At 44.9% G+C, this 25937-nt stretch overlaps 1 protein-coding gene across 4 annotated transcripts in view; it reads left to right on the plus strand.

Moving 5' to 3' along the window:
• The window catches only part of Bap170 (Brahma associated protein 170kD), a 110792-nt gene that overhangs the window by 13748 nt on the left and 71107 nt on the right, over nt 1-25937 (plus strand). For all 4 annotated transcript variants that reach the window (XM_019061662.2, XM_019061664.2, XM_019061666.2 and 1 more), the window contains exon 3: nt 12022-12119. In XM_019061662.2, the coding sequence (XP_018917207.2) occupies nt 12022-12119 (98 nt within the window). The remainder of the gene's footprint in view (nt 1-12021; nt 12120-25937) is intronic.

The raw sequence follows: 25937 nt of genomic DNA on the forward strand, positions 1-25937 counted from the left end.
GGGAACGCGGGGCCGGCGCAAGGTTGGGAGCCCGGCGCGCAACCGGTGAGTCAGCGCGACGTCGGGGGAACCCGCGGACGCACCGCCCGCGCGAGCCAGGAGCCGGGTCTCCGCGCATCGGGTTGACCTAGTGCGAGGACCTAGGCTCCCTCCCCCTCCCCCTCCCCGCCCGAGTAGTCTGGGCCACCGTCTCGCACCCCCTCCCGCGATTCCCCCACCCCGCCCCTCCCCGCCACCGCGTCTGACCTCGCCCGGGCACATGCAGCAGCGGCGGCGGCGTGGCCTCACTTGTTGCGTCATAGTCGACAGCTGACACCCCCTCGCCCCCCACCCCGCCCCGCTCCCGTTTGCGCCCTTGCAACCCCCGGGCCTCCGATTGGGGCCTTTTCGCGCGCGGCTCCGTTTCAACTGTGCTCGCAGAGGTAGTATATTTGGACTGCATTTTGCAATTTGGAACTATAAATGCTGGCTCTCCTGGAAAAACACTTATGTGCATAGGGAAACTAATGGAACATACGTTGTTTTTAAACCGGCTAGAATTTATAGTTCCAAATTGCAAAATGTAGTCCATTTTAGAGTCTTTTTATACTGAGAGTCAAGACAACGTGAATCCATTTCTGATCGGTTCCCGTATTTTAGGCCTTCACAGTGTCACAAACGGGAATGAAGATGACATTTTCACCGATTGCAAAGATTATAATCTGGAATGGACCGGGGAATCGCGGGTTCGGCAAGGAACAAACGGAATGAGAGAAGGAACGGAGAAAGGAATTTGAGAATGGGCCGATCAAAGATTACGAAAAACGTTCAGTTTGTGTAATCTTTATTCCCGTTTGTGACTCCATGAGGGGGTGTTGTTTCGACTCTCAGTATAAAGGGACTCTAGTATATTTTAGAGTGCCTGCGTGGAGAGAGGAGGGACACGTCGAAGTATGGAGCTCCTAGGGCCCGAAAAGGCAGCCAACCCTCCAACCAGGGTGTCTGCAAGTTTGGAATTTTCGAAAAGTCCGGAAATAGTACTGATTTTTGGAGGGCGGTCCGCAAGTACTTACAAAGAGCGGAAATTCCGCATGAAGGTCCGAATTTCTTTCATTTTTTTGTAATTTTTGTCGCAGTTTGAGTGAGAAATCCAAATTTTTGAAATTTTTCGAATTTCGTCCATTACTTGGTAGTGATTTTTTATGGGCGGTCTGGAAGTACTGAAAAAGTGCGGAAATTCCGCAAGAAGGTCCAGAATTTTACTCTTTATTTTGTCATTTTCGTCGCAATTTGAGTGAGAAATTCAAATTCTTGAAATTTTTCGAATTTCGTCAGATGGAGATTCAGAAAAGTACTGAATTTTTCTGTTGAGCAGGTACCGAATTTCTCGGGAATGTACTGAAAAAGTTATGTAAAAGTACTGATTTTTGGCCAGCCTGTATTAGTAGACACCCTGCTAACCCAAAAAACATTATTGCCTATCTTAAGATTCCAGTATCAAACCAAGATGGCCAAGAATGTTCATAAACGAACGTTCTTCCGCAATAGTGAGTTACTTAATGCCAAAAATATGTAAAACTTGTGCTTTACAAACGACTGGTCGTTTTGTAGACAGGGAATCTGGTCGTGCTCGATGAATTGTATTTAATTTTAGATTTATTCATGGCAGATTTATAACGAGCTGATTCTCAAAATACTGCACATAAAGTTTGGACTTGAGGTCGCACTCCATCATTTACGAAGTATGAGAATGTGAGGACTTGTCAACCAACTTCGAACCTCTTATCCCAGAGATGCGAGGAGAACAAGCATGCAATTTGAATAATATACAAGTACCCACTTCTCGTAACTTCTTCTTCTTCTTCTTCTTCTTCTTCTTCTTCTTCTTCTTCTTCTTCTCTCCACTTCTTTCCGTCGTAACTTTTACGAATCAACGACCTCCGAAGATGGGAGCAACTTCGCCAAAACACTGCGGAACTGATTAGATAACGAGCACACATTTTTAAACTGCCTTCAACTTGGTTTGTTTCACCGTCCTCTGCGTCCGTCGCTTTATCTCTTTCATTTTGAGTACTTTTCTACCGATACAAACTCGCTACGTCTGACTTGATGGTAATTTACCTTTGTAGCTTTATTTTTATATTGAGGGTGGCTCTAGCCAGGGAAATCCGGGAAAAGCCAGGGGAAAAAAATGGGAAAGTGCGCAGAAAGCAGAAAGCCTTTATTGACCTCCTGAATGCACCCCGAAAGGTTTAAAAATATTTCATGAAATTTCAAAGAATTGCACACGTGTAATTTCAAGAAATTTCATGAAATCAATACATCTCTGCAAGATGAAAAAGATGAAAAAGTATACCGAAACACGCATATTGTCGAGTAAGGTTTAATGGCTTGGATTAACCATTTAACCTTATTCAACAATATGCGTGTTTCGGTATACTTTTTCATCTTTATCATAACAGCACGCGAGATGCGTTTTTCCAGTTACATCTCTGCACCTAGAAACTTGCTCCAGGTAGCTATGCCTGTGTTTATCTCTTCTCACGTTAGTTTGTTCGTTTCGTTTTCTGGTTTGCTTTTCATCCGTCTCCCCCTAGTCCATCGCTTTGTCTATCAATTTCCAATAATCAGCCCGCTGCACAAGTGGAGGCCAGGCCACTGACCACCCCTAGAAACCAGCTCTACTCACATCCTCTATCCCTCCTTACATTAGTTGAGGGGCTTGGAGGACAAGGTGCATGAGTGCAGTTTTAGTTATTTCGAGAAATACGTGTTCGAAGTTTCGAAATTACACGGATGCCGGTGGCGGAAAGAAAGTTTACGCGACTTTTTGATGCTTCAATGTGGAGTATGGAAGCGATTTTTTCACAGATGACGCAGTAAGACTAGTTTTACTTGAAATCAGCAATATCTCGTCACCTTCCGGCCGAGGTGTCACAAGCGCCATTTGACGTCTAAAAATTTCCGCCGCCATTTTATTTTCTCACATAGAAGTTGTTCAAGGAAGCTGTCCGAAAATTTCACTGAATATTTTTTTTTGTGCTGCCGATACACTCAGCTCAGTGATATGTTCAAACAGATTCAACCGACGATTTCTCCGTGAAAGAATAAAATGGCGGCGGAAATTTTGAAGCCTCGCATGGCGCCTGTGATTCTTCGGCCGGAAGGTGACACTCTCAATGGAGAATTCGCACACAAAAATTTTATTGCTTCATCTGAAATTGCTTGATGAGCTGAGTTCGCAGTATTTTTAGTGTATTTTCCGAAGGAAATACACTATTCATAAATACTTTCTGCACTGGAAAAAAAACACATTGGATCTAGAGTCCAGACTCTTGAAAACATTGACAAGAAAAAGGACTCTTGATTCAATCAGATTTGAGCTTAAATCAAAAAGAAATCCGCTCCAATTAAGAGTCTTAGTTCTTGATCTAAGCTAGATTCTGATTGAATCAAGAGTATTTTTTCTTGACGATGTCTTTAAGAGTCTGGACTCTAGATCCAATGTGTTTTTTTTCCAGTGTGAATTGGGAAATCGCAGAAAAGTAGATTTAAACGTAAGAAATGCCCTATCACGTCATCTGGCGGCATTTTCCATTTAAACACGAGTGTATTAGCAGACAAGGTTTTTTTGTCATATTTTCTCCAATAATTGTCAAATTTAGAGACCAAGGATATCCTCTTTCTCAGTTTTCCTAGCAGTGTCTTTCTAAAGATGAAATTCACAAAATTTAAGACTCCTGCAAATTCTCTATTCTCTCAAAAACTGCACTTATGCACCTTGTTCTCCAAGCCCCTGAATGGAGATGTTGCATGTGTGAGGGATTTGCGATTTGACCGTTGATTCTTAGGTAAAAAGTTCGCGAGAAACGCGATGGTGTCACTGGTTTTCTCTGAAATCATCTCCCAAGCTCTCAAAGTGAGGCCAAAATGGAGGGGATATCCCGCCCTACCCTGAGAGTCCACCTCTCCATCAAAACAAACTCTCCATGCGAAGATAGGGAGCAAATACATTAGCAGGGTTGCCGTGTTTTCAGTTTTTGAGTCCCCAAATGAAGTGGCAGCCCTCTCAATGTATTTGCTCCCTATCTTTGCATGGAGAGTTTGTTTTTATGGAGAGGTGGACTCTCAGGGTAGGGCGGGATATCCCCTCCATTTTGGCCTCAACTTGAGAGCTTTTTTTGAGCTTGGGAGATGATTTCAGAGAAAACCAGTGGGATCATCGTGTTTCTCGCGAACTTTTCACAAGAATCAGTGGTCAAATCGCAAATCCCTCACACATGCAACATCTCCATTATCGTTTCATGTTCTCGTTTCGAGCGTCGTCTCGGGCTCCGTGCGATCTGCGTAGTAGCCGCGAGAAGCGGTGCGCGGTGCGGCTCACGGCTATGGGAACGGGACAAGTGAAAGCGCCAAAGCGCGGGCCGCAGAGTAGTGGCGAGGTGCACGAAGGCAGCAGAGCTCTCGGCTCTGGGAGTCGAGTGTCGCTGTTGCTTTTGCTCCGGGAGCCTCGCGCGAGCCGGGTTGTCGAGCGAGAGCGCCGCCGTGCAGAGCGGGCGGAGACGGGTTCGGTGAACGACGAATGGGTCTCCGTCAGCCCTGTTGCCGCTCCGCTCCGCCGGGTTTTCGTGGCCGCCGACCACCGGGTCGTAGCCAACAGGTGGCGCAGGGTTCCCGATCCCGGCGGCCGACGCGACGCCTTGGAGAGGCTGTAATAATAATAATGCAGGTTGGCAGGTTCGGTGAAGTGGTTGAGGACAGGGGTGCTGAAAGTTCTTCGCATTGCTTTCTTGGAGCAGCCTTCGCCAGTGGCGTGGCGTGCTTTGCGATCCATCGATATTTCCCCGTTAGAAGCTGTGGTAAATAATCGATTATTAAGGTGTTCGCTGCGAACACCCTGTTTATCGATACTTTCCCATAGGTTTAAAAGGGCGATCAATCGATATATCGCAAAGCACGCCACGCCACTAGCCTTCGCGTTTTTTGGGGTTGCCTTAACCACGCTGTCTACGCATTTGGACCGGGTTTAGCAGAACAGGGGGGCTGAATCTTCCATTCCAAGCTTCCACATTTTCACGCTCTCGCTCGTGCACTGGAGGAAAAAAAAAAAAAAAAAAAAAAAAAAAAAAAAAAAAAAAAAAAAAAAAAAAAACGGATCTAGAGTCCAGGCTCTTAAAAACATCGACAAGAAAAAATACTCTTGATTCAATCAGAATCTAGCTTAAATCAAGAACCAAGCCTCTAAGTTTGAGCGGATTTCCTTTTGATTTAAGCAAGAATCTGATTGAATCGAGAGTATTTTTACTTGTCAATGTTTTCGAAAGTCTGGACTCTAGATACAAAGTGTTTTTTTTTTTTTTTTTTTTTTTTTTTTTTTTTTTTTTTCCAGTGTAGGCTTTCCACATTTTATTCATCGGTTTTCCACAAAATTTCTCTCCAATTTAAACAGGATGAACTTTTTTCCTGTTTTTCGTTGACTTTCGACTGGTGACCCTGTAACATTTTCCCATTGTATATCGCCATTGGCTATAAAAGGCTATAAGAAATTGTGTAGAAATTCGTTTGCTTTGGAAATCATTAAGTTTGATACGGAACTACCTTAATATTTACAAAACACACATTATATTTTCCTTTAAAACATATTTTTTTTCATCAATTAATATGAGAATAGTCCACACAGAGTGTGCAAACATTTTGTTTCAATCATGAGTTGAAAAACGCTGATTCCGCGAGATTGAATATTAGAGCCTAACACAAAGCGGAGCGGCGACGAACTGTCGCCTACAAACCTAACAGGGATATCTCACACATTGCGCAATGCGTGAAGTATCCCTGTTAGGTTTGTAGGCGCCAATGCGCGTTTAGCACTCTCTGCCCGCCCGCTGCGCCGCAGCGTGCCACGGCGCCTGAAGCAACTATTTCACACCAGAGGTATTGCACAGTATCATAAGAAATTGAAGGCGCTCTAATATATTAGGAATGGCAGGCATCCCTCAAAAGTACGGAGCTTTCCTCGCAATATAAATCAAGATACTACGGCACAAAAAGAGAGCAGTAGTCCAAAAACCAACAAAGTCCTGGTATCCGTATTTAGTAACGTTTAGTATAAACTTTATCGTCTGGCTGTTGCTTAATCGCCATCGGCTATAAAAGGCTATAAGAAATTGTACAGCCGGCTACGGAAGCTATTGGAAATCTTACAGTTGGCTTTAGGTGTATGGTATTTTGGAACACATATACTACTGCCAACTTTTACCAGGGAATCGAGCACTTTCTACACCTCTGGTTGACGATCTGAAAATGACGAGGAATTTTGCAGCCGAACCTTGAAATTCTCTCGTCCGGCCCTAATACTTAACGATTCTCTACCGCAACTACACGCCCTACTAACGAATACTGATACTTCTACCTTTAAAAATCCTTATGAAATCAGGATCTAGCTGTCTAAAATCAGGAAAAATCAGGATTTCCTAATATGAAGAAAACCTGATACCCTGTCTACTCGCGCAATAGAATTTTGAAGGGCCACCATCCGTTCATTATTTCTCCGGACCGCCTCGCATTTCTTGCCGCGTCGAATTATCGAACGGAACTTGGCAACGCCTCTTCCGCGATGAGTGTGACCCTCCGCTCGAAATCCCCGCCCCTCCCCGCCGCCCCCAGCAGAGGGGGGTTGACTCGTGTGAGCGCGGCCGCGGGCCCGGGCTCGAATAGGATCCCCTCGTTGTCGCCCCGCGTTGCCGCTCCGCCCCGAAAATCGATATTTTTAGCACGGCGAGTAGGCGCCGGTTTCGAGGAGAGCGGCAACGGTGGGTGTTCGGCTTCGTGTGCCGCCGCTGATTCGTACTACCCGTTCCGAAAGCATTCGTCTTCTTCGTGCCGTCGATTTCCTTCATTCCTGGTTTTTTTTTTTTTGATGGTTTGGCTCCCATGCCGGTCTCCGCTACATCATTACTTCTCCATCGGGTGGGATCGAGCTATTCTCGGGTCGGCTCCCGCTTCGAGACTAAACAACCCTTCATCGCTCCATTTTGTAGGTTGGGACTAGAAGTTAACTGAACTGGTGAGCTTACGGACTGTACTGCGTTGTTGAGGAATGGAGATGTGGCATGTGTGAGGAATTTGCGATTTGACTGTTGATTTTTATGTGAAAGTTCGCGAGAAACACGATGGTGCCACTGGTTTTCGCTGAAATCAACTCCCAAGCTCGAAAAAAGCTCTCAAGTTGAGGCCAAAATGGAGGGGATATCCCACGCTATCCTCAGAGTCCACCTCTACACAAGGACAACTCTCCTTGCCAAGATAGGGAGCAAGTACATTGTCAGGGCTGCCACCTTATTTGAGGACTCTAAAACTGAAAACACGGCATCACTGCTGTGCATTTGCTCCCTATCTTTGCAAGGAGAGTTTGTTTTGATGTAGAAGTGGACTCTCAGAATAGCGTGGGATATCCCTCCATTTTGGCCTCAACTTGAGAGCTTTTTTTGAGCTTGGGAGTTGATTTCAGAGAAAACCAGTGGCACCATCTTGTTTCTCGCGAACTTTTAGGGAGGAGGGGCCAATTAGGGCCGCGTCAAATCGCAAATCCCTCACACATGCAACATCTCCATTTGCACGCGGAAACGTCAGCCATGTTGAATAATGTGGAGCATTCTAGTGCTCAAGGGTTGCCTGGTATGTCTCCTCTGAGGAAACACACATTTCTCACGTATATTTTGAAGGTAAGAGTGTCTTTCAGGCTTTTAATGCGCACATCGTGATTATTGAGTCACTCTTTCTTAAGAACAACTCTTCTTTCTGCTGTAGACGAAGTTTGCAACACGCCCTTCAGAAAAATGCCTGGGAGCGCTAGTGTAGATTTGATTGACATTTAATGGGGTCTTCTATGCTGGGGACCCGAGTTATGTGTCAGGAACAGGAATATTTCCGGTGGTTTTTCAAAAGCTATCTGACCGGCGTGTCTCAGTTCTTCAACATTTCTCAGGGAAACACTCTTTAGCCAGGAATGGCTGAGTTTTGCTGGTATTAGAATCAAGACCTTGATGCTTGCTTTTTGAAGATCAGCCAAAAAATAGTAATATCAGTCTGATCAGCAACTTTCCTCGAGATAGAAGATAGATTTTTTCTTTTTCGTATCATCCGAGAATTCGAGCTTTGAAAAAATCGGTTTTTGATGGACGTCACCCACCGCGGTATTAACACCTTTGGTCTCTTCCACCTTGCTCATCCGAGTTACACGTTGAGCAACCAGTGCAAATATGTGTTTTGCCCTAAAGATGAAAGCAAGGCGTAAGAGCCCAAAGGTGCCTACCGCGGTGGATGACGTCAAAACCTTGACTTTTCAAAGGGCGATATCTCGGTCAATATTCAAAAGTTGGTGTTCCAGCGAATCTTATTATTCTTAGCTAATCTCCACGAATCAAGCACCAAAACACGACTCTGTTGCCGCAATCACACGCTGAATGTGGGAGCTAAATGTGACTTGAATGTTGAAGTCATCGGCCCGAAGCCTGAATTTTGTGCGTGTCGCGCAAAATTCAGCGACGATTCCCAGCGACCATCGGCTAATTTCGGATTTGTCCGAACTATTCGAATAGATTTGATACACATCTGGATGAAAATAACCCGAATTTGAGAAATTTCACCTGTTGAGCGATGACTTGGATTGCGTTAAACAGAAAGGAACCAAGCCACATCAGCTATTGCCAAATTTAATAGAGCAATTTAATTTTTTACAAGAGAACGATTTTGCGGATTCTCTCGACATTTTTGAGGAATTTGCTTCGTACGACTCAGAAAATTCACCAAAATTTGCAGGAAAATCCGCACAACCGTTTTCAGGTAAAAAATTAAATTGCCCGTTTCAATTTGGCAATAGCTGATGTGGCTTGGTTCCTTTCTGTTTAACGCGGTCCACTTTGGACTTCCATATTCAGTTGCCAGATTCAGTGTGTGATTCCTGCGTGTGACCAGCGCAACTGACCCATTTCCGGGAAGGGCTGAAGAACCCACTTGGGCATCCCCGCGCCAGTGGTCTGTTTCCAACCCGTGGACGTGCGCGGCCCGAAGAAGCGGCCTGGCCGGGCGAACGGGCGTCTGGTCCGGAGCGAGGGACCCCGGTGGTGGCGACTCGGTCGGCGCCAGCTCGGGGACTGGCGCGCGCGTCTCGGGGACCACGTGGACGCCGCCGCGCCGCCCGCGATGGAGCGCAGCATGCGCGCCGCTCCGTTTGTTTACACCCGTCAGCTGATCGGCCGGTGACGTCATCCCGGGGACGACCCCGCCCCCCGCCCCACCCCGCCGCGCCGCGCGCCGAAACCACGTGGGCATCGCACCTCGCTCGGCTCGGCGGCAACCACTTCCGAGTTGCGGAGCATCCGCCAATTCTGCCCCCCGCCCCGCCGCCCCGCTCGGTTATCAGGAGACGGCGCGGCGCCGCCCGCCGGGTCTCGTTTCGGGGTGGGACCCGCTCCCGGTCTCGGCGGCGTCGCGGCCCGGTCAAGGTTCTCAAGGACGCGCAAGGAGCCGCGGTCGATGACCCGCTGGGGTTCGTCCCGTCTTGGAGTCCCTGGATATCCGGCGTGGAAGATCGACTATCGATATCTCCCCATTTTCAGCCGTGGTAAAGAATCGATTAGATAGGTGTACGCAGGGTTGCCACAGGCAGGGAAAACCGGGAAATGTCGGAGAATTTTAAGAAGTCAGGAAAATGACGAAAATGTAGCAGTAGACAAATTTCGACGAGAAAATATCAGGGTTGCCGCAGGCAGGGAAATATCACATAATTTTAAGAAGTCAGGAAAATGACGAAAATGTAGCAGTAGACAAATTTCGACGAGAAAATATCAGGGTTGCCGCAGGCAGGGAAATATCACATAATTTTAAGAAGTCAGGAAAATGACGAAAATGTAGTAGTAGACGAAATTCGACGAACAAATATCAGGGTTGCCGCAGGCAGGGAAAACCGGGATATGTTAGAGAATTTTAAGAAGTCAGGAAAATGACGAAAATGTAGCAGTAGACAAATTTCGACGAGAAAATATCAGGGTTGCCGCAGGCAGGGAAATATCACATAATTTTAAGAAGTCAGGATAATGACGAAAATGTAGTAGTAGACGAAATTCGACGAACAAATATCAGGGTTGCTACAGGCAGGGAAAACCGGGAAATGTCAGAGAATTTTAAGAAGTCAGGAAAATATCAAAGTCAGGTAAATGACGAAAATATAGTATAGTAGACGAAATTCGACGAAAAAATATCCGGGTTGCCACAGTCAGGGAAAACAAGGCAATTTCAGGGAAAACGACGAAAGCTTCTGGGGAAAATTCTCAAGTCGCCTTTATGTGATTTCTAGACTGGGTTTGTCGTTTCGAATAACAAATTAAGCCTGAAAACAACTTCTTATTAACTCTTTTTAACCATTTCGCACATCTTCAATTGTCCGGGAATTTTACGAAAATAAGACAGGGAAATGTCAAGGCATCCCTTTTTCCAACTTCTAAATTCTGTGGCAACCCTGTCGTTGCCAGAACCCCGTTTGATGTCAATCCATCCACTACGTGCAGCAAGTTCGTCATTTTCTGTATGAATCCGCACACTGTCCAACTTCGGATACCATGTTTATATACCTTCAAGGCTGCCTGGAAAATTATGCAAGTAGCATGAAAAAGGTCTTTCAACGCAGGTCAAGAAAAGGTCCTTCAAAAATACTAAGATTTTTGTCGAATTTTCAGTAAGTAGAAGGTCCAAAAAATTATGTTGATTTTGCAGCAAGAGGTGGTGTTACCACCGCGGTGGAAGACGACATAAACCAAATTTTTCAGAGCGTGATGTCTCGGTTGATATTGAACGTAGCGAGTTGATGTTTGAACGGAACCTACTTTTTTAGTTGATCTACAAGTACATCGAAACACGATTCTGAGACCATCGCAACCGACTCACTCTCTCCGATATTCTCTCGAATTCGAGATTGACTCTCCCCCAACTTAAAGCTCTTATCGTTTAAACACAACGACCCTTCCCCGCTCTCTCCACGACAGTGGCAACCTTGCTTTCACTAACAGCTCGACCAGGAGATTAGAACGGCTTATCTGAGGAAAGGCGTAAGTTCCACGACATCCCAATCGCGTTCGTTCCATTCCTCAAACGAGCTGTTCATTTTAGGAGTTTCATCTAACGGCTTATTCGAAGAATAGCCCAAGAGCTGCGAGATCCTCGTGGCATTTACGCTTTTTTCCCTGGTGAACCGCTCATTTCACGAGTCAACATTTTACGACTTTCCGCGTCGGCGAAAACGGGAGGAGGGGGGCGCTTCGGTTCCGCGCGATAATAGGAGCTTCCCCGGAACGAACTTTTCATCCCTACGGCGAACTTTTACGCCGCCGCGGAGAAACTTTCGAGACTTGGCTTGGGAGATTAATATAATGGATAACTCGATTCGCTGGCGGAACGGGTTCTGAAATACTCGACCGAGCTGAGAATTTACGAGTCTAGTTTCGCGGGTAAGTCAGATCTTAAATCTTGGACAGTAGTCTGCGAATGCTGTAAGATAGCAACGTTATTTTCGCTTTGTTTAAACCGATGGAAAATGTTTCGATTCTCTAAGGGGCCAGCAGGCTGAAGGTTAATTGTTGTAATGCATAGACAAAGCAATATACGAAGCAGTCACATACAGGGTGTCTAGCGACCAAACATAAAAAAATCTGGAAAACCGGTAAATGTCAGAGACTTTTTTGTGTCAAGAAATCAGGGAAAACGGCAGGGAATCCGCAAAAATTCGGCATGTCAGGGAATTTTATTTTGCAAGCGATTTTCGTGCCAGGGAAACGTCAGAAAAATCGAAAAACTCGAATTTTTTTATCAAGGTGTTCGCCGCGAACACCGTGTTTACCGATACTTTTCCATAGGTTTAAATGGCCGATCAATCGATATATCGCAAAGCACGCCACGCCAATGCTGAACTCGGTGTTTCTTCCTCTTTTACTTGACGCTGTGCTAATTTGCAAGATTCAAAAAATAACCATATTTCCTTTTTGTTTGCAGGTCAACAGCCGAAACGAGTGGGAAGATCTCCTGGTGAATTTCAACGTTCCGAAAAACTGTGTGAATAGCTCAGTGGCACTGAAACAAATCTATCTAAGGTAAGATCCTCGAAACACTAATGTACCATCAGACCTCACTTTGTGTAGTTGAAAGTTGCCGTCTTTTCTCCTTGAAAAAATTTCAACGGCTTGCCTCTTTCAAGCGCGACCAAAATGTCAATGACGTATATTTCCCATTCATTCTTATGGCCCGAGCATACAACGAGCATACCCCATCTTTTCCACCTGCACATAGTTCTGTTTGATAGAAATACGTCCACCTGTGAAAGTATAGATAATAAAAATACTTTCAGTCGAGTAGAAGCTAAAATTGAGGGTGAAAGAGCGAGCCGTTTTTTTTTCTTTCCGGAACCTTAAGAAAAAAAAGCATTCGATTATCTAGAAAATCCCTGAATCCCCAGCAAGGGACCACTAGACAAGGTACGAATTTAAGCATTCTGATACATGTTTCTTAACCAGAAGTTCAGGTAGAACACAATTCGCGCAACGAAAATTACTGAAACCAACTCCTAACGGAGATATCAACATTTCTATTTCACATTGGTTACGAGGAATTAGAACTGCCCGCTCACAAGAAACTCGAAGCTCTACGTGAGTCAAATCGCGCACTACAACGGTTTCAGCAAGCTTCTCAATCGAGCGATGTTCATTTCCCACCATGTGTTTTTCAAACTATAAGTAATTTGCTATAGCTGAGCCAAAGCGTCAAAATTGAGGTTGCCAGATTTTTAAATCGCAGATACTGTCATAATAACGTTTAGCACGCGATGTGAATCACGTAGAGCATTGAGTTTTCGTGAGCGGGTGGTTTGAATTCACGCATTAAGACTCATTAATTATCTTCGTAAGGAGTTGATATCGGTAAATTTTGTTGTGTGCATCGTGTTTTACGTGAAATTTTGGTTAAGAAACATGTATCAGAATGCTGAAATTCGTACCTTGTCTAGTGGTCCATACTGAAGAATCCCTTCGGCCCGTTCCACGTTGCCCCCATCGCAAGTTCCACTTTGCGGTGGAAGCAGTAACACGACGTTACAACTCGCACAATCCGTCTCGTGGCGCTAGATCGGTGCACGGGACGCCCTGACGCAATCACGAGCACCGAGCCATAACTCGCGTCCATGTCGACGCCGACTTCACCGTTGCCGCGTCGACGGGCGAAGCTCCATTTCTCTCGTCGGGGAACGCGAAACGAGGCGCATTATCCGGCAGCGTCCTCTGTGAGGGAGAAAGTTCACTAATAGTAAGCTTGCGGACAACCGCGCCGCTACGCTCGTTCCTAGTCGCTCTGTTACCGTTCTCTTGCGGTATGCCGTGAGGCCAGAGCTCCAGCGGGCTGTGAATTGAAATTAATAGACATAGGTATAGACAGGTTAATTGCCACACTCAGGGAAAACCGGGAAATGTCAGGGAATTTAAAAAGTCAGGGAAAACCGTAAAATGTCAGGGAAAATGACGAAAATGTCAGGAATAATTTGTTAAAGCACCTTCATTTCGACGGTAAAACTTCCAAACCACGTGTCTCGGTTTGCGACGTCGCAGACTTCCTGCCATATTTTATTTTTTAAATGAAAAACTACTTAACGTCCAGTCTTGAAAATTTCTGTGATTTTTCCTCTTAGTGCAGAGAAAATTCTGTGAAAATTTCAAGGAATGATATTGATTTGGTCTACTTCAAAAAAAGTAAAATGTGATCGTAAATTTTTAAACACCGCAAACGAGATACGTGGTTTGGTAGTTTCACCGTCGATTTGCTTTCTAGAATGGGTTTGAAGTTTCGAACAAGAAATTTTGCCTGAAAACTATTTTCAATTATGCCTTCTTAACCACCCGTCACATCGTTTTGGGGAAACTTTAGAGTTTAGTAGTTATCACTGTCTCTGTTATCATCAGATAATTTGCACCTTCACGTAACTGTTCCTCGCCATTTTCTTCACGTATTTTCGTCACTGTCGAGAGTTAGCTAGAGTTTACACCTCGTAGAATGGAGGATATTATGTGAAGTCATATCTCATTATGTACTTGATCCGGCGGTACATGCGACACTGCTATTCCGTGTGAAAGAACGTTGTATGAGCCTTTAAACGTTACCAAATTTCCTTCGATGAAGTATGAATTTTCCGGAAAACAACGCATATCAGCCCCTCAATTTTTCAGAGAATCTGACTTGGAATCAGATCTAAATTATCTGAAAATTTCAAGAGGTAATTTTTGTACCTCTCCTCGAAAGTATAAAATTTTTTGCAGGAGATTATAAAGCAGGGTGTTTCCAAGTCTGGAAATAGTAGTGATTTTTTAAGGGTGGCCCGGAAGTACTGAAAAAGTGCGGAAATTCCCCAAGAAGGTCCGGAATCCTTGTCGCAATTCAAGCGAGAAATTCAAATGTTTGAAATTTTTCGTATTTCGTTAAATGGAGACACTGAAAAACCACTGAATTTTACTGTCGAGAAGTTACTGAATTTCTTGGGAATGTATACCGAAATAGTACTGTAAAAGCACCGATTTTTGGCCAGCCTGTTTGGTAGACACCCTGTGAAAGAATAAAATGAAAAGTGAAAAAAATAATACTCGACTCGTTTTCGTTGAACAGGGTGTCTAGCATCAGGAAAACCCGGAAAATATCTGGAATTTTGGCCGATCAGGAAAAAATCAGGAATATATCAGGAAAATCGGAAAAATTTGACGTTTTATCAGGAATGTATATTTTACGCGAATTTCCTCAGCGGAGAAGTCTAACTGCTTTTTGCCTACCGTGCCAGGAGTCTTCGAAAAACCAGGAAAATATCAGGAATTTTTGTAAAATATCAGGAAAATGTCAGGATTTTTCAAAATTAAAAAATACTAGACACCCTGTCAACTTGGGTCCAATCGATATCTCGCAGGACGTTGACGTCACGTCTGGGACCGTCCACGCGAGAGAGAGACCGAATCCCGACTGCGAGGAAGTTGCAGTTGCACATGGGCGGCCCATTCATCCGTGCCCCTATACCACCACCACCGCGCCCTCCCTCTCGTAGGTCACGTAACGCTGGATCCTGAAGGGGGGGGGGGTTGCTTTACTCAAGGTCACCCACATCTGACGTCACTCGAGGAGACGCCGCGAAGCGACGAGCCTCCCACCGCGCCCGCTGCGAATAGCCCATCATTCCCCGCGATTTTTCCGCGGGAACCCGTCTTCTACTCAGTGGCGTGGCGTGCTTTGCGATATATCGATTGACCGACCATTTAAACCTATGGAAAAGTATCGATAAACAGGGTGTTCGCAGCGAACACCTTAATAATCGATTCTTTACCACAGCTTCAAATGGGGAAATATCGATAGATCGCAAAGCACGCCACGCCACTGCTTCTACTATCCGGAGGAACAGCGTATGGGCCTTCAGACGTTGCCAAGTTTCCTCCGACAAAGTTTCCCGTTCGGGAAAATTTGTGAATATTAATCCTCTAGTTTCTTAGAGAATTCCTTACGGAGTAGGTGGTTGAAAATGTTAAGGATAATTACTTCCAACTTTTCCCGACGAATAATTATTTTCCGAGTGGAAAGGCAACATTCGAATGTCCATGCTGCGCCTTTCTTTAGCACGACAGTTTTCCGCTGGGGGTGAAATTCATTGCAGAAACATTGAAATTAATTTTGCAGGCTGGAACTTACGATCATTTTCAACTTTAAGAGACTTAACGCCTCCCTCCCCCCCCTCCCCCCCCCCAAGGAAAAAGAAAATTGCGGAAAGCAGTTCCACGGGCAATCATGCGAAAGAAGCATTGAATAGTTACGGCAAAGTTAGAGAAATTTGAAAGCTACGACATTTATAATCGATAGTCGATTATTCACGCCTCGCCAATGGTTTTAAAGGAGCCAAGTTCTGTCGAGAAACTGATGACGATTGGTACAGGCATGCAGGCCGAAGCATCCTCCATCACGCGTAAAGCGTGATGAAATTTGATCAAAACTAGTCGAGATTTTTGACATTCCGATGAACAGCGCCGCTGCCTGCATTGTTCTCCTCGTCCGATGGTCCTCGGAGAATCGGGAATTTCATCGCCCACAGTGACGTCACATCTACCGAACGACGCTCCAATAATCGACCGGTTTAGTGGCTGCGTCATTCGATACATCGCGATAAAATGATCGAAATCCAGTCGGGCCCGTTCGAATATTGATTTGTTTTGCCGCGCTGCGGAAGCGCGATATAATGATTACAGCCGATCAGAGGATTGGAGTTTTTGAGAACGCAGGGTTGCCACAGTCAGAGAAAAACCGGGAAATATCAGGGAATTTTAAAAAGTCAGGGAAAACCTGAAAATGTCGGAAGCGGGAATATTGTCGAGTTTTCAACCTTTATTTGCTCTCTAGACTAGGTCTGACGTCTCAAACAATAGATTCTGAGTGGAAACGTATTTGAAATTATGTATTTTTAACCATCCAGTATATTTTCAATTTTCAGGGAATTTTACCAAAACGTGACAGAGAAATCGGGGAAATGTCAGGGAATTTCATTTTTTAAACTCTTTGGCAACCCTGGAACGAGATTACATTTTCCTTTACAATTGAATCAACTAATAGATAGATCCTGAGTACCCACTATAGAGAGAGAGAGAGAGCGGACATCTCGAAACATGAAGCTTTTACGGCCCAAATTTGAATTCATAGTTTGGCTGCCCTTTTTTGGGCCTTAAAGATCCACCGAGTCCCTTATACTGAAAGTCAAGACAATGCGAATCCATTTCTGATTGGTTAACCGGATTATAGGCCTTCACAGTGTCACAAACGGGAATAAAGATTACATTTTCACCAATTGCAAAGATTATAATCTGGAATGGACCGAAGAATTTCGGGTTCGACAAGGAACAAACGGAATGAAAGAAGGAACGGAGAAAGGAATTTAAGAGTGAGCCGATCAAAGATTACGAAAAACGTTCAATTTCTGTAATCTTTATTCCCGTTTGTGACTCCATGAGGGGTGTTGTCTTGACTCTCTATAAGGGACCTAGCTCCCGACCGAACCTCAAAATTACCGACACGTCCGCACTCGCCCTACATAGGCACTCCATATCGATCTATGAAGTGACGTAGTCACTATATCAGTCTATCAACTGCCAGTTCGAATCTGATCGCAACGTGTAAGTTTTTACGAGCCTGCTCGTCCGCGAAACTGCGCCGCACCGTCGTTTGTCGTGTCACAGGAGAGAGTCGTAAGTGCACTTCCACATGAGCCACGGTTAGCACTAGCTCTTACGAGCTTCGAGGCTCATCCCAGACTTCATCCACGGCTTCTCTTCCGCAACGCGGCATCGCAGGTGCGGATGGCAATTTTATAATGGCCTTCGTTCGCGGCTCGTCCGAACCGGTGGGGGGGAGGGGGGGGGGGGGCTATGCGGCATCACTGGTCCATTAAACGTTGATTAAAACCACGGCTCTCTCGTTTTTCCTCGCTCGTTATGCTGCCGTGCTAGGGAAAAGCGCCGTGTGAACCTTCAGGCGTTGCCAAATTTCCTTCGGTCAGGGTGTCTACAAGTCCGGAAATAGTACCGATTTTTTAAGGGGGGTCCGGAAGTACTGAAAAAGTGCGGAAATTTCGCGTAAGGTCCGGATTTTTTTCATTTTTTGGTCATTTTGGTCGCAATTTGAGCGAGAAATTCAAATTTTTGAAATTTTGCGATTTCGTCAAATGGAGGTAGGTACTGAATTTTTCTATTGAGGAAGTACTGAATTTTTTGGGAAGGTACTGAAAAAGTACTGTAAAAGTTATTTTTCGGCCCGCCTGTTTTAATAGACACCCTGTCGGTAAAGTACCAATTTTCGGGAAATTTTGCGAAAATCTTTCCTCCGATTTTTCCGATAGTTTTGTTCTCGATTTCAGCTAAAGTTCCTGAAAATCTCGAGGAGAAATATTCATACCTCTCCTCGAAAATAAATATTTTCTGAGACAAAAGTTGGCAACTCTCGAATGTTCATGCGGCGTTCTTCCTTAGCACCTTAGAAATTCCGCGAAAAGGTCCGGAATTTTTTCTTATTTTTTTTTATCATTTTTGTCGCAATTTCAAATTTTGGACATACTTCTAATTTCGCCAAATGGAGGCACTGAAAAAGTACAGAATTTTTCTGTTGGAGGAGGTATTGAATTTCTGGAGAATGTACCATAAAAGTACTTATTTTTGACCAGCCTGTATTAGGAGACACTCTGAGGTACTTTGCTTGCACTATATCAACAAAAAATTTCGGTTACTTTCTCTTACTGTGTGCGTGTGTAGAGTGGGCGAGGCCTCCGAGGCCTGTATACTACATATCGTCACCTTCCAGGCAAAGTATCACAAGCGCCATGCAACGTTTAAAAATTTCCTCCGCCGTTATATTTTTTTACAGAGAAATTGTTCAACGAAGCTGTCCGAAAATTTCACTGAATTTTCTTTGTGCTGCCGATAAAATTTAGTGAAATTTTCCAACAGATTCAACCAACAATTTCTCAGTAAAGAAATAAAATGGCGGCGGAAATTTTTAAACGTCGCATGGCGCTTGTGATACTTTGCCTGGAAGGTGACGATATATCGGTGTGTCAGTCGTTAGTATAGTAGTGCCAGCTCGTTTTCATGACCTGTGAGGTAGCGAGTGCGGAGTCCCCGAAATGCCGCCTCTCTGCCGAGTTCGCGGACACCGGGTTCGCCAAAGGCAGCGAAGCGCGCGGCGTCGGCGAACTGCGAAGTGCGTTCGTTGACACCCGAGCACACCGGCGGCGGGCGACACACACGTAATCGACCCACCGACATACGTCACGGCGGCGGCGTCTCCCGTGGCCGAGGCCGAGGGGGCGGGGGTGCATTTGGCGGGAAAAGCCGCGATCCGGCGTGGAGCGACGGCGGAGCCCGCGAGGGGGGGGGGGGGGGGGAGGCGAAGAACCTGCGCCGCCGCCGCCGCCGGATCCACGACCTGCCTCAACAACGGAATCTGTTATCACTGCACCGCGGGTTGGGCGATCGACCGTTTGGCGGCGCCACCGTCGCGCCGCGGCCCCTCGATCGCGGACGCTGCGCTCCCCCGGCTCCGGCGGCGCTTCGGGCCGTGGGCTCGGCTCCACGTGGCGCGAGGTAGGTTAGGGCCCGATCGCCCCGCCCCGCCCGCCCGGTGGAAGAGAGGATCGATTTCCCGCCCGGAGAACGCGGTGTGGCTCGGCGGTGCCCCCGTGCCCCGAAGTTGATTCGCGAGTTTGGGGGAGCGCCGGAAGTAATGAACATGCTTGCGTTTCGCGGGGTGTTTTTAGACAATTTTTTACCCTTGCCCCTAACCCCTCGCACCCTCCTCGAAAGGGGCCGTACCTAAATTGGATTACATTTTGCGATAAGGGACCACTGTCACTGGCTCTTCCATAAAAGCACCTTTCTGCATAGGGAATCCAATGGCACATACGCTGTTTCTAAAATGAGCTAGAAATAGTGGTTCCTTATTGAAAAATGTAGTCCAATTATGAGCAGGGTTGCTGCTGTCGGGGAATACCGGGAAAACTTGGAAGCATCGGGGAAAATGACGAAAATGTCAGGGAAAAATTGTCAAGTCACATTTATTTCCTTTTTAGAATGGACTAAACGTTGTGAACTACGAATTTTTCCCGAAAAATATTTCATGAATCCTTCCTAAGAATCTACCATATCCGCACTTTGCCAGGGAATTTTACCAAGATGTGAGAGAGAAATCAGGGATATGTCAGGTAATTTAATTTTCTGACGGAGGTACCAGGGGAAAAAGGTCAAGTCACTTATATTTCCTTTCTAGGATGAGTTCGACTTTTTGAAGTACAAATTTTTCCCGAAAACTATTTCATGAATCCTTCTTAAGCATCTACCATATCCGCAATCGCCAGGGAATTTTCCCAAAATGTGAGAAAAATCGGGGAAATGTCAGGGAATTTAATTTTCTGACGGAAGTACCAGGGGAAAATGGTTAAGTCACCTTCATTTCCTCTCTAGAGTAGGTTAGACGTTTTGAACTACAAATATCGCCCGAAAACTATTTCATATCCTTTTTAAGCATCCGGCATATCCGCAATTGTCAGGGAATTTTAACAAAATGTGAGAGAGAAATCAGGGAAATGTCAGGGAATTTAATTTTTTGACGGAAGTGTCTGGGAATAATTTATTGTTGAGTCACCTTTATTTGCTCTCTAGAATGGGCTGGATGTGTTGAACAAAACACTGTTACAAAATATGTCTTTTCAACCGTCTAATATAACGTCAATTTATTGTCGGAGGATTTCAGCAAAGTGCGTCAGAGAAATCGGAGAAATGCCAGGTAAAAATGAAGCAAAAAAATTTCGCATAAGCATACATTTTGCTTTTTTTATTACATTATATTATCATCCCAAAACATGAAACATTTTTACCTAGGTACATCTAATCAGTTCTACAGTGTCGGGAAGTTAGGAATATTTTTCCTTTCTGTCAGGAGATTTTAAATTTCCCCCCCCCCCCCGGTTTTTCGGCCGTTTTTGTCCGGAAAATCAGGTATATGTTGGGATGTTTTTTTTTTTTTTGAAAATTGCTAGACAACTTGTGATACACCCATAGAATCGTCCATGTGGAAGTGTTGAATCCCCGAAAGTAATCATTTCTACCAAGAGGCAATGACGAGACCCTTTGTGTGGGTCCGAGCCCACGCTGCAATGCAAATTGGACTGCATTTTGCAATTTGGAACTATAAATTCTGGCTCTTCTGGAGAAACACTCATGTGCATAGGGAAACTAATGGCACATACGTCGTTTTTAAACCGGACTAGATTTCATAGTTCCAAATTGCATAATATAGTCCAATTGGAGCATGGAGCGAGCAGCGTGTACGGTGACGCAATCTCCTGTGCAGTGAAGCTTTGCTGCAAGCTCTGTTCCCGATGCGAGCCGATGACGCTATCCTCTGGAACGGAGAGGCACGTGCCAGTGTCCAAGTGTCGGGTGGAGGGGAATCGAGAACGGCCTTGACGCCTATTTCCGTATTCCTTCCTCTCCGCTCCCGGTGCATCCGTGTCCGCTCCTGTTGATATCCCGTGCGGTCCTGCCCATTCGAAGGGTTACGGAGCTGGAGTCTGTGCCAGATTCTAGTCGCATCCGAGCGGAACCTGGAAGCGTCCTGCGGGGTGATTATTGAAACTGATAGACAAAGCGATAGACAAAGATGACATAGGGAGTATGGAGCGATCCTATTGGTTGACATAGTTGGTTCTCATAGACTAAGGGGGAAAATGATAGACTAACTGTCGGGTCTCTCGTGTGTTGCCGTTAGTTAGTCTATTACCTACCTCCTTTGTCCATTGCAACCACCCGTTTCCACCAATAGGATCCCTCCAAATCCCTTTTGTCGTTTTTGTCTATAGCTTTGTCTATCAGTTTCAATAATCGGCCCGCAGGTATTCTGCCCACTATTGTAACGTCCGCCATTTCCCAAACTAAGGAACGTAACTTCAATCCAAGTTTGCTAAATGACAAGAATAATCCCTTTTCTTTTACAAGAATGTACCCTCGCAATTTTTCCTCCACAATGCTTCGGACTTAAACATGGGATCAAAAGAAATTTTCAGCTTGAAAACAGGATTGCCACTGTCAGGGGTACACTGGAAAAAAAACACTTCGGATCTAGAGTCCAGACTCTTGAAAACATTGACAAGAAAAAGGGCTCTTAATTGATTCAATCAGATTTAACCTTAAATCAAAAGGAAATCCGCTCAAATTAAGAGGCTTGGTTCTTGATTTAAGCAAAAATCCGATTGAATCAAGAGTATTTTTTCTTGTCGATGTTTTTAAGAGTCTGCACTCTAGATCCAATGTGTTTTTTTTCCCAGTGTGCCGGAAAATTTCAGGGAATTTTGAAAAGTCGTGGTAAATGACGAAAGTGTCAGGGAAAAATTGTCAAGTCACCTCTAATCGCTTTCTGAAATAAGCTTGGTGCTTTGAAAAACACATTTTGTCCAATAACTTTTTCAAATCATGTCTATCTAACCAATGGTATAATGTCAATTATCATGGAATTAAGGCAAATTCGTGTTTTTTCTGTGGGAACCAGGCAAATAGCCAGTATTTTGTTGTTGTTTTTTGGAAGGGGGGGGGGGGATTTGCGGAGTTTCTCTACTACGGAGGGGGGGGGGGGTCTGGGGAGTATGGAATAACCCTCAGACCTCCTGGTGACCCCCTGGTATTGTGTATGCGAAAAGAAGCGCTTCATTAATTTTATGCCCGATACCGATGTTTACGGAGGAATACACTTTCGAACCTTCTTTTCGGGATTTGATCTGGATGCCACTCGGCCCTTCTCTTCACCGACGAAGTCGCGAAGCGAAAAACTCCCGCCCATTACATCGTTCCTCTGACGTACAAGAGCGTATTTCAATGTTCACGTGAGCCCTGTTTTACACATTGATCCAAGCTTTCTGGGGCCCACGTGAAAATAGAGCTACGTCCCTACGTCAGAGGAACGAAGACAAGACGGCGAAGTTGCGCACCGCGATGGGAAAACGCAAAATAATTATTCGCACACACCACCACTCCAACAGGCGTTCACGCGTTTACGCACACACACCGAGCCGCGCGGAAGTCATGACTGATGTCGTTAATTATTCGACTAATTGAGTTCTCGCATGCGGCGGGGATTTTCGATTTTTAATCGCGCGCCCGAACGTGAAATTTCGCGGGAAACACGATGCTGCCGCTAGTTTTCTCTCAGAGCAACCTCCAAGCTCGAATACGGCTCGTCAAGCTGAGGCTGTGAGCATTCGATCATAAAATATATTGTTACAAATATGCAGTTATGTATCGGGATGCCGGTATGATTGGGAGCCGTTCAGTTCATACATATTGTTCATACGTAACGCTCAAGAAAGAAGAAAAAGTCAAGGAGAGCGTTACGCTACTCCAGGAACTTTTTTTGAGTTTAGAAAGTTATTTTAGAAAAAATTAAAGAATTGACAGCATGATGTTTCCAGCTTACGTGACGACGAGTCGAGTGAAAAACCCTCGTGTATGTTAGAACTTCATTGTACGTCATTAAGAAGAAGGGATCTATTTATGCTGCCGTGCTATTGAAGATTGCCGAATTAGCTTTCGAGTATTGCGAAATTTCTTCTGATAACATATTTATTTTCGAGGAAATTTGGATGCTGAACATTGATGGCCTAAGTCGAAAAATGCGTGTGCTTTTTAATGTTCCCAAATCTTCGACTTCGTTTCATTTTTTTTTGAAAGAAAACAAACGAAGACATCCTTGTGGCATTTTTTTTGAAAAAGACTGAACGAGTGGAGGAAATTTACAGAAAATTTGAAGAAAAACTGTTAGTTGGTTTTCTTTTAATAAATAAAACTTGAGAGGAAAATCACGTCGCGATCAAAGATACGCACTTTCCGACTTTAGCCATCGATAACACTTACAAATTTGCGGACGAAATTCTCTGACAAAAACAGCAGAGAAGGATCAACTTCTCTATTAACTTGGTTTTTTGTGTGAAATCGGTAATACTTGAAAGATCACGTGGCGTGTGTCTGTGGTACGACCAGCACGAACAGTTTTTCTCATAAAAAAGGAGGAAAAAAGGAAGGAAAGAAAGGAAGTAAATGACATCGAAAAAACAAATCGAAAATGACATCAGGAGGAAAATGACATCGTGTTCGACGTCATGACCAAACAACTTGTTTGGTATGGTCATGTCAATAGGATGACGGAAGAGAGGCTGCCAAAAAAGATGCTTGATTGGGTTCCTCCTGGGAGGAGACGTAGGGGACGCCCAGTGAGAGGTTGGCGACAGGGGGTGTTAAATGAGATAAGAGATTGTCAACTCCCTGATGACCTGTGGGAAGACCGAGCTTTGTGGCGATTAGGCGTCGCACAGCGCCAAAGAGCGCTATAAAAGCGACTCATATATATATATATAAGAAAGGAAGTAAACTAGTGCTCCATGCGCCGTTTTCCGCAACTCTTATCGTAGATAGATTCCCTCTGTTTTAAGCGAATTTTATTTAGAGGTTCGGTACCTTTTTTGTGCCCGAACCTCCGAGCTGCCATTCTATTTGAGTTCGGAACTTCCGATTCGGTGACTAACGAATCGCAACGTTGGTACGTGATTTTGGTACCACCTCGCGAGGTGGTTCTAAAAAAGGTTCCAGAAATGTTGGTTTTCGATTGGTCGAATCAGGTAACAACGGTGCCCACGGGTGTGGGTGATTGATGAGACGAACCGGGACAGAACTTCCCAAAGAGGTCCTAAACTTTAAATTAAATTCGCCTCATGATGGCATTTGCTCGAGGGGTTCCCGCCACGCAACTAATTTCAGCGTGGTTTTTGGAGTCGTTGTCTGGCAACTCTGGACTCACCGCACGAACCTGAGGGGGCCCCGTCCGATCCCCGACTAAAAATAAACCTTGAAATAATATTTTATCTTCGCTGCCGACCCGGATTGCCAACGAAAGCACCGGAAAAATCCGCCAACTTTCCCCCGATGAAAAGAAGGAGTATGGATTATTTAGCCCAATTACACGCAAGGAATACGATACGATGAATTTTCAAAGTCAAAAAATTATTTGATATGCGTATCAGTGGCGTAGCGTGATTTGCGATACATCGATTGATCTGCCCTTTAAACACATGGGAAAGGATCTATAAACAGGATTAGTATTATAATTATCATCTAAATATTTTCAAATAAGTACAACCAGGGTGTCTACTGTACGAAAAAAGTGGGGATACGCTGAAAAAGCACGGTTTTCGAAAGGTCGGTTTGTAAGTCAGAGAAAGGTACGGATTTCCCGTGTAAAGGCTCGACCTTTCGTGATAAACCCTAAAAAGTAGTCTTCAGGGTATAGAACTCACTAACATAATCCATTTATCAAGCTCCCCGTTAGATACCTCGTTTTTTTCGGCGTATTCCTTCGTCATTCCATCATTCCTCATTTCTAATCCGAACACAAATTAAAATGCTTGCGAGGTAAGGAACATGTAAGGAAAAGGTGAGAAAGAAACAGGGATTTTTAATCCGCAAGGCAACATCGCGATTAATGCCGGGGACGTCGAGTTTCATCTTCGTTGCGGGGGGGGGGGGGGGGGGGGCTACTGCTGTAGGAGGTTCAAAGCTCTCGAAGTCGTTCGGGGCTTTAAGCGGCGCTGCTCGAATAAACAACACCTCGAGCACGAATTAAGTTGATGAGTTGACGTGAAGCGTCGGAGCTTTAGAACTTTTCTACCGTGCTAAGGAAAAACGCCATATGAACCCTCTGGCGTTGCCAAATTTTCTTCGATAAAACACGAATTTCCTGGCAAACTTATGAATATTTTTCTTTCTACTTTCTCAGATAATTTTGTTCGTAATTTCACCTACCGTCCCTGAAAATTTCAAGGAAAAATATTCGCATCTCTCCGCAAAAATAAACATTATATCGAAGGAAATTTGGCAACCCTCGAATGTTCATAGGGCGTTCTTTCTGAAAACGTCAGTATTCTCTTTAGCGCTATGTCCACCCGTCCGTCACGAACTCACGTTTGAAAGAAGGCGACCGACTCCCTGGTTGGGTTACTCCGCACTTTACGATGAATGTTGAGAAAATACGGAATGTTAAAATTTGCAAAATTTCACCGTCAAATAATTTAGAATGGGACAAAGTGAAAAAGTTTCAGGACATTTCCCATCGGTTGTCATTAAAAACACGATAACTTCCACGAAAGTCACTCGTCCTTTTGGACTTCACTAAACGAAAATGCGTGATACAACTATTTTAACTCCTGAGCCGCTCAAATTGTATCCATCGAGTTGAAGGCGAACTTGGTTTCTCACTTCCGTAGTCTGTCATCAGATGTTAGCGCGGGAGCGGTGCTGAATTCTAACTTTTGCAACTAT

This window comes from Bemisia tabaci, chromosome 9 (genome assembly GCF_918797505.1).
Source record: "Bemisia tabaci chromosome 9, PGI_BMITA_v3".
NCBI lineage: Eukaryota > Metazoa > Arthropoda > Insecta > Hemiptera > Aleyrodidae > Bemisia > Bemisia tabaci.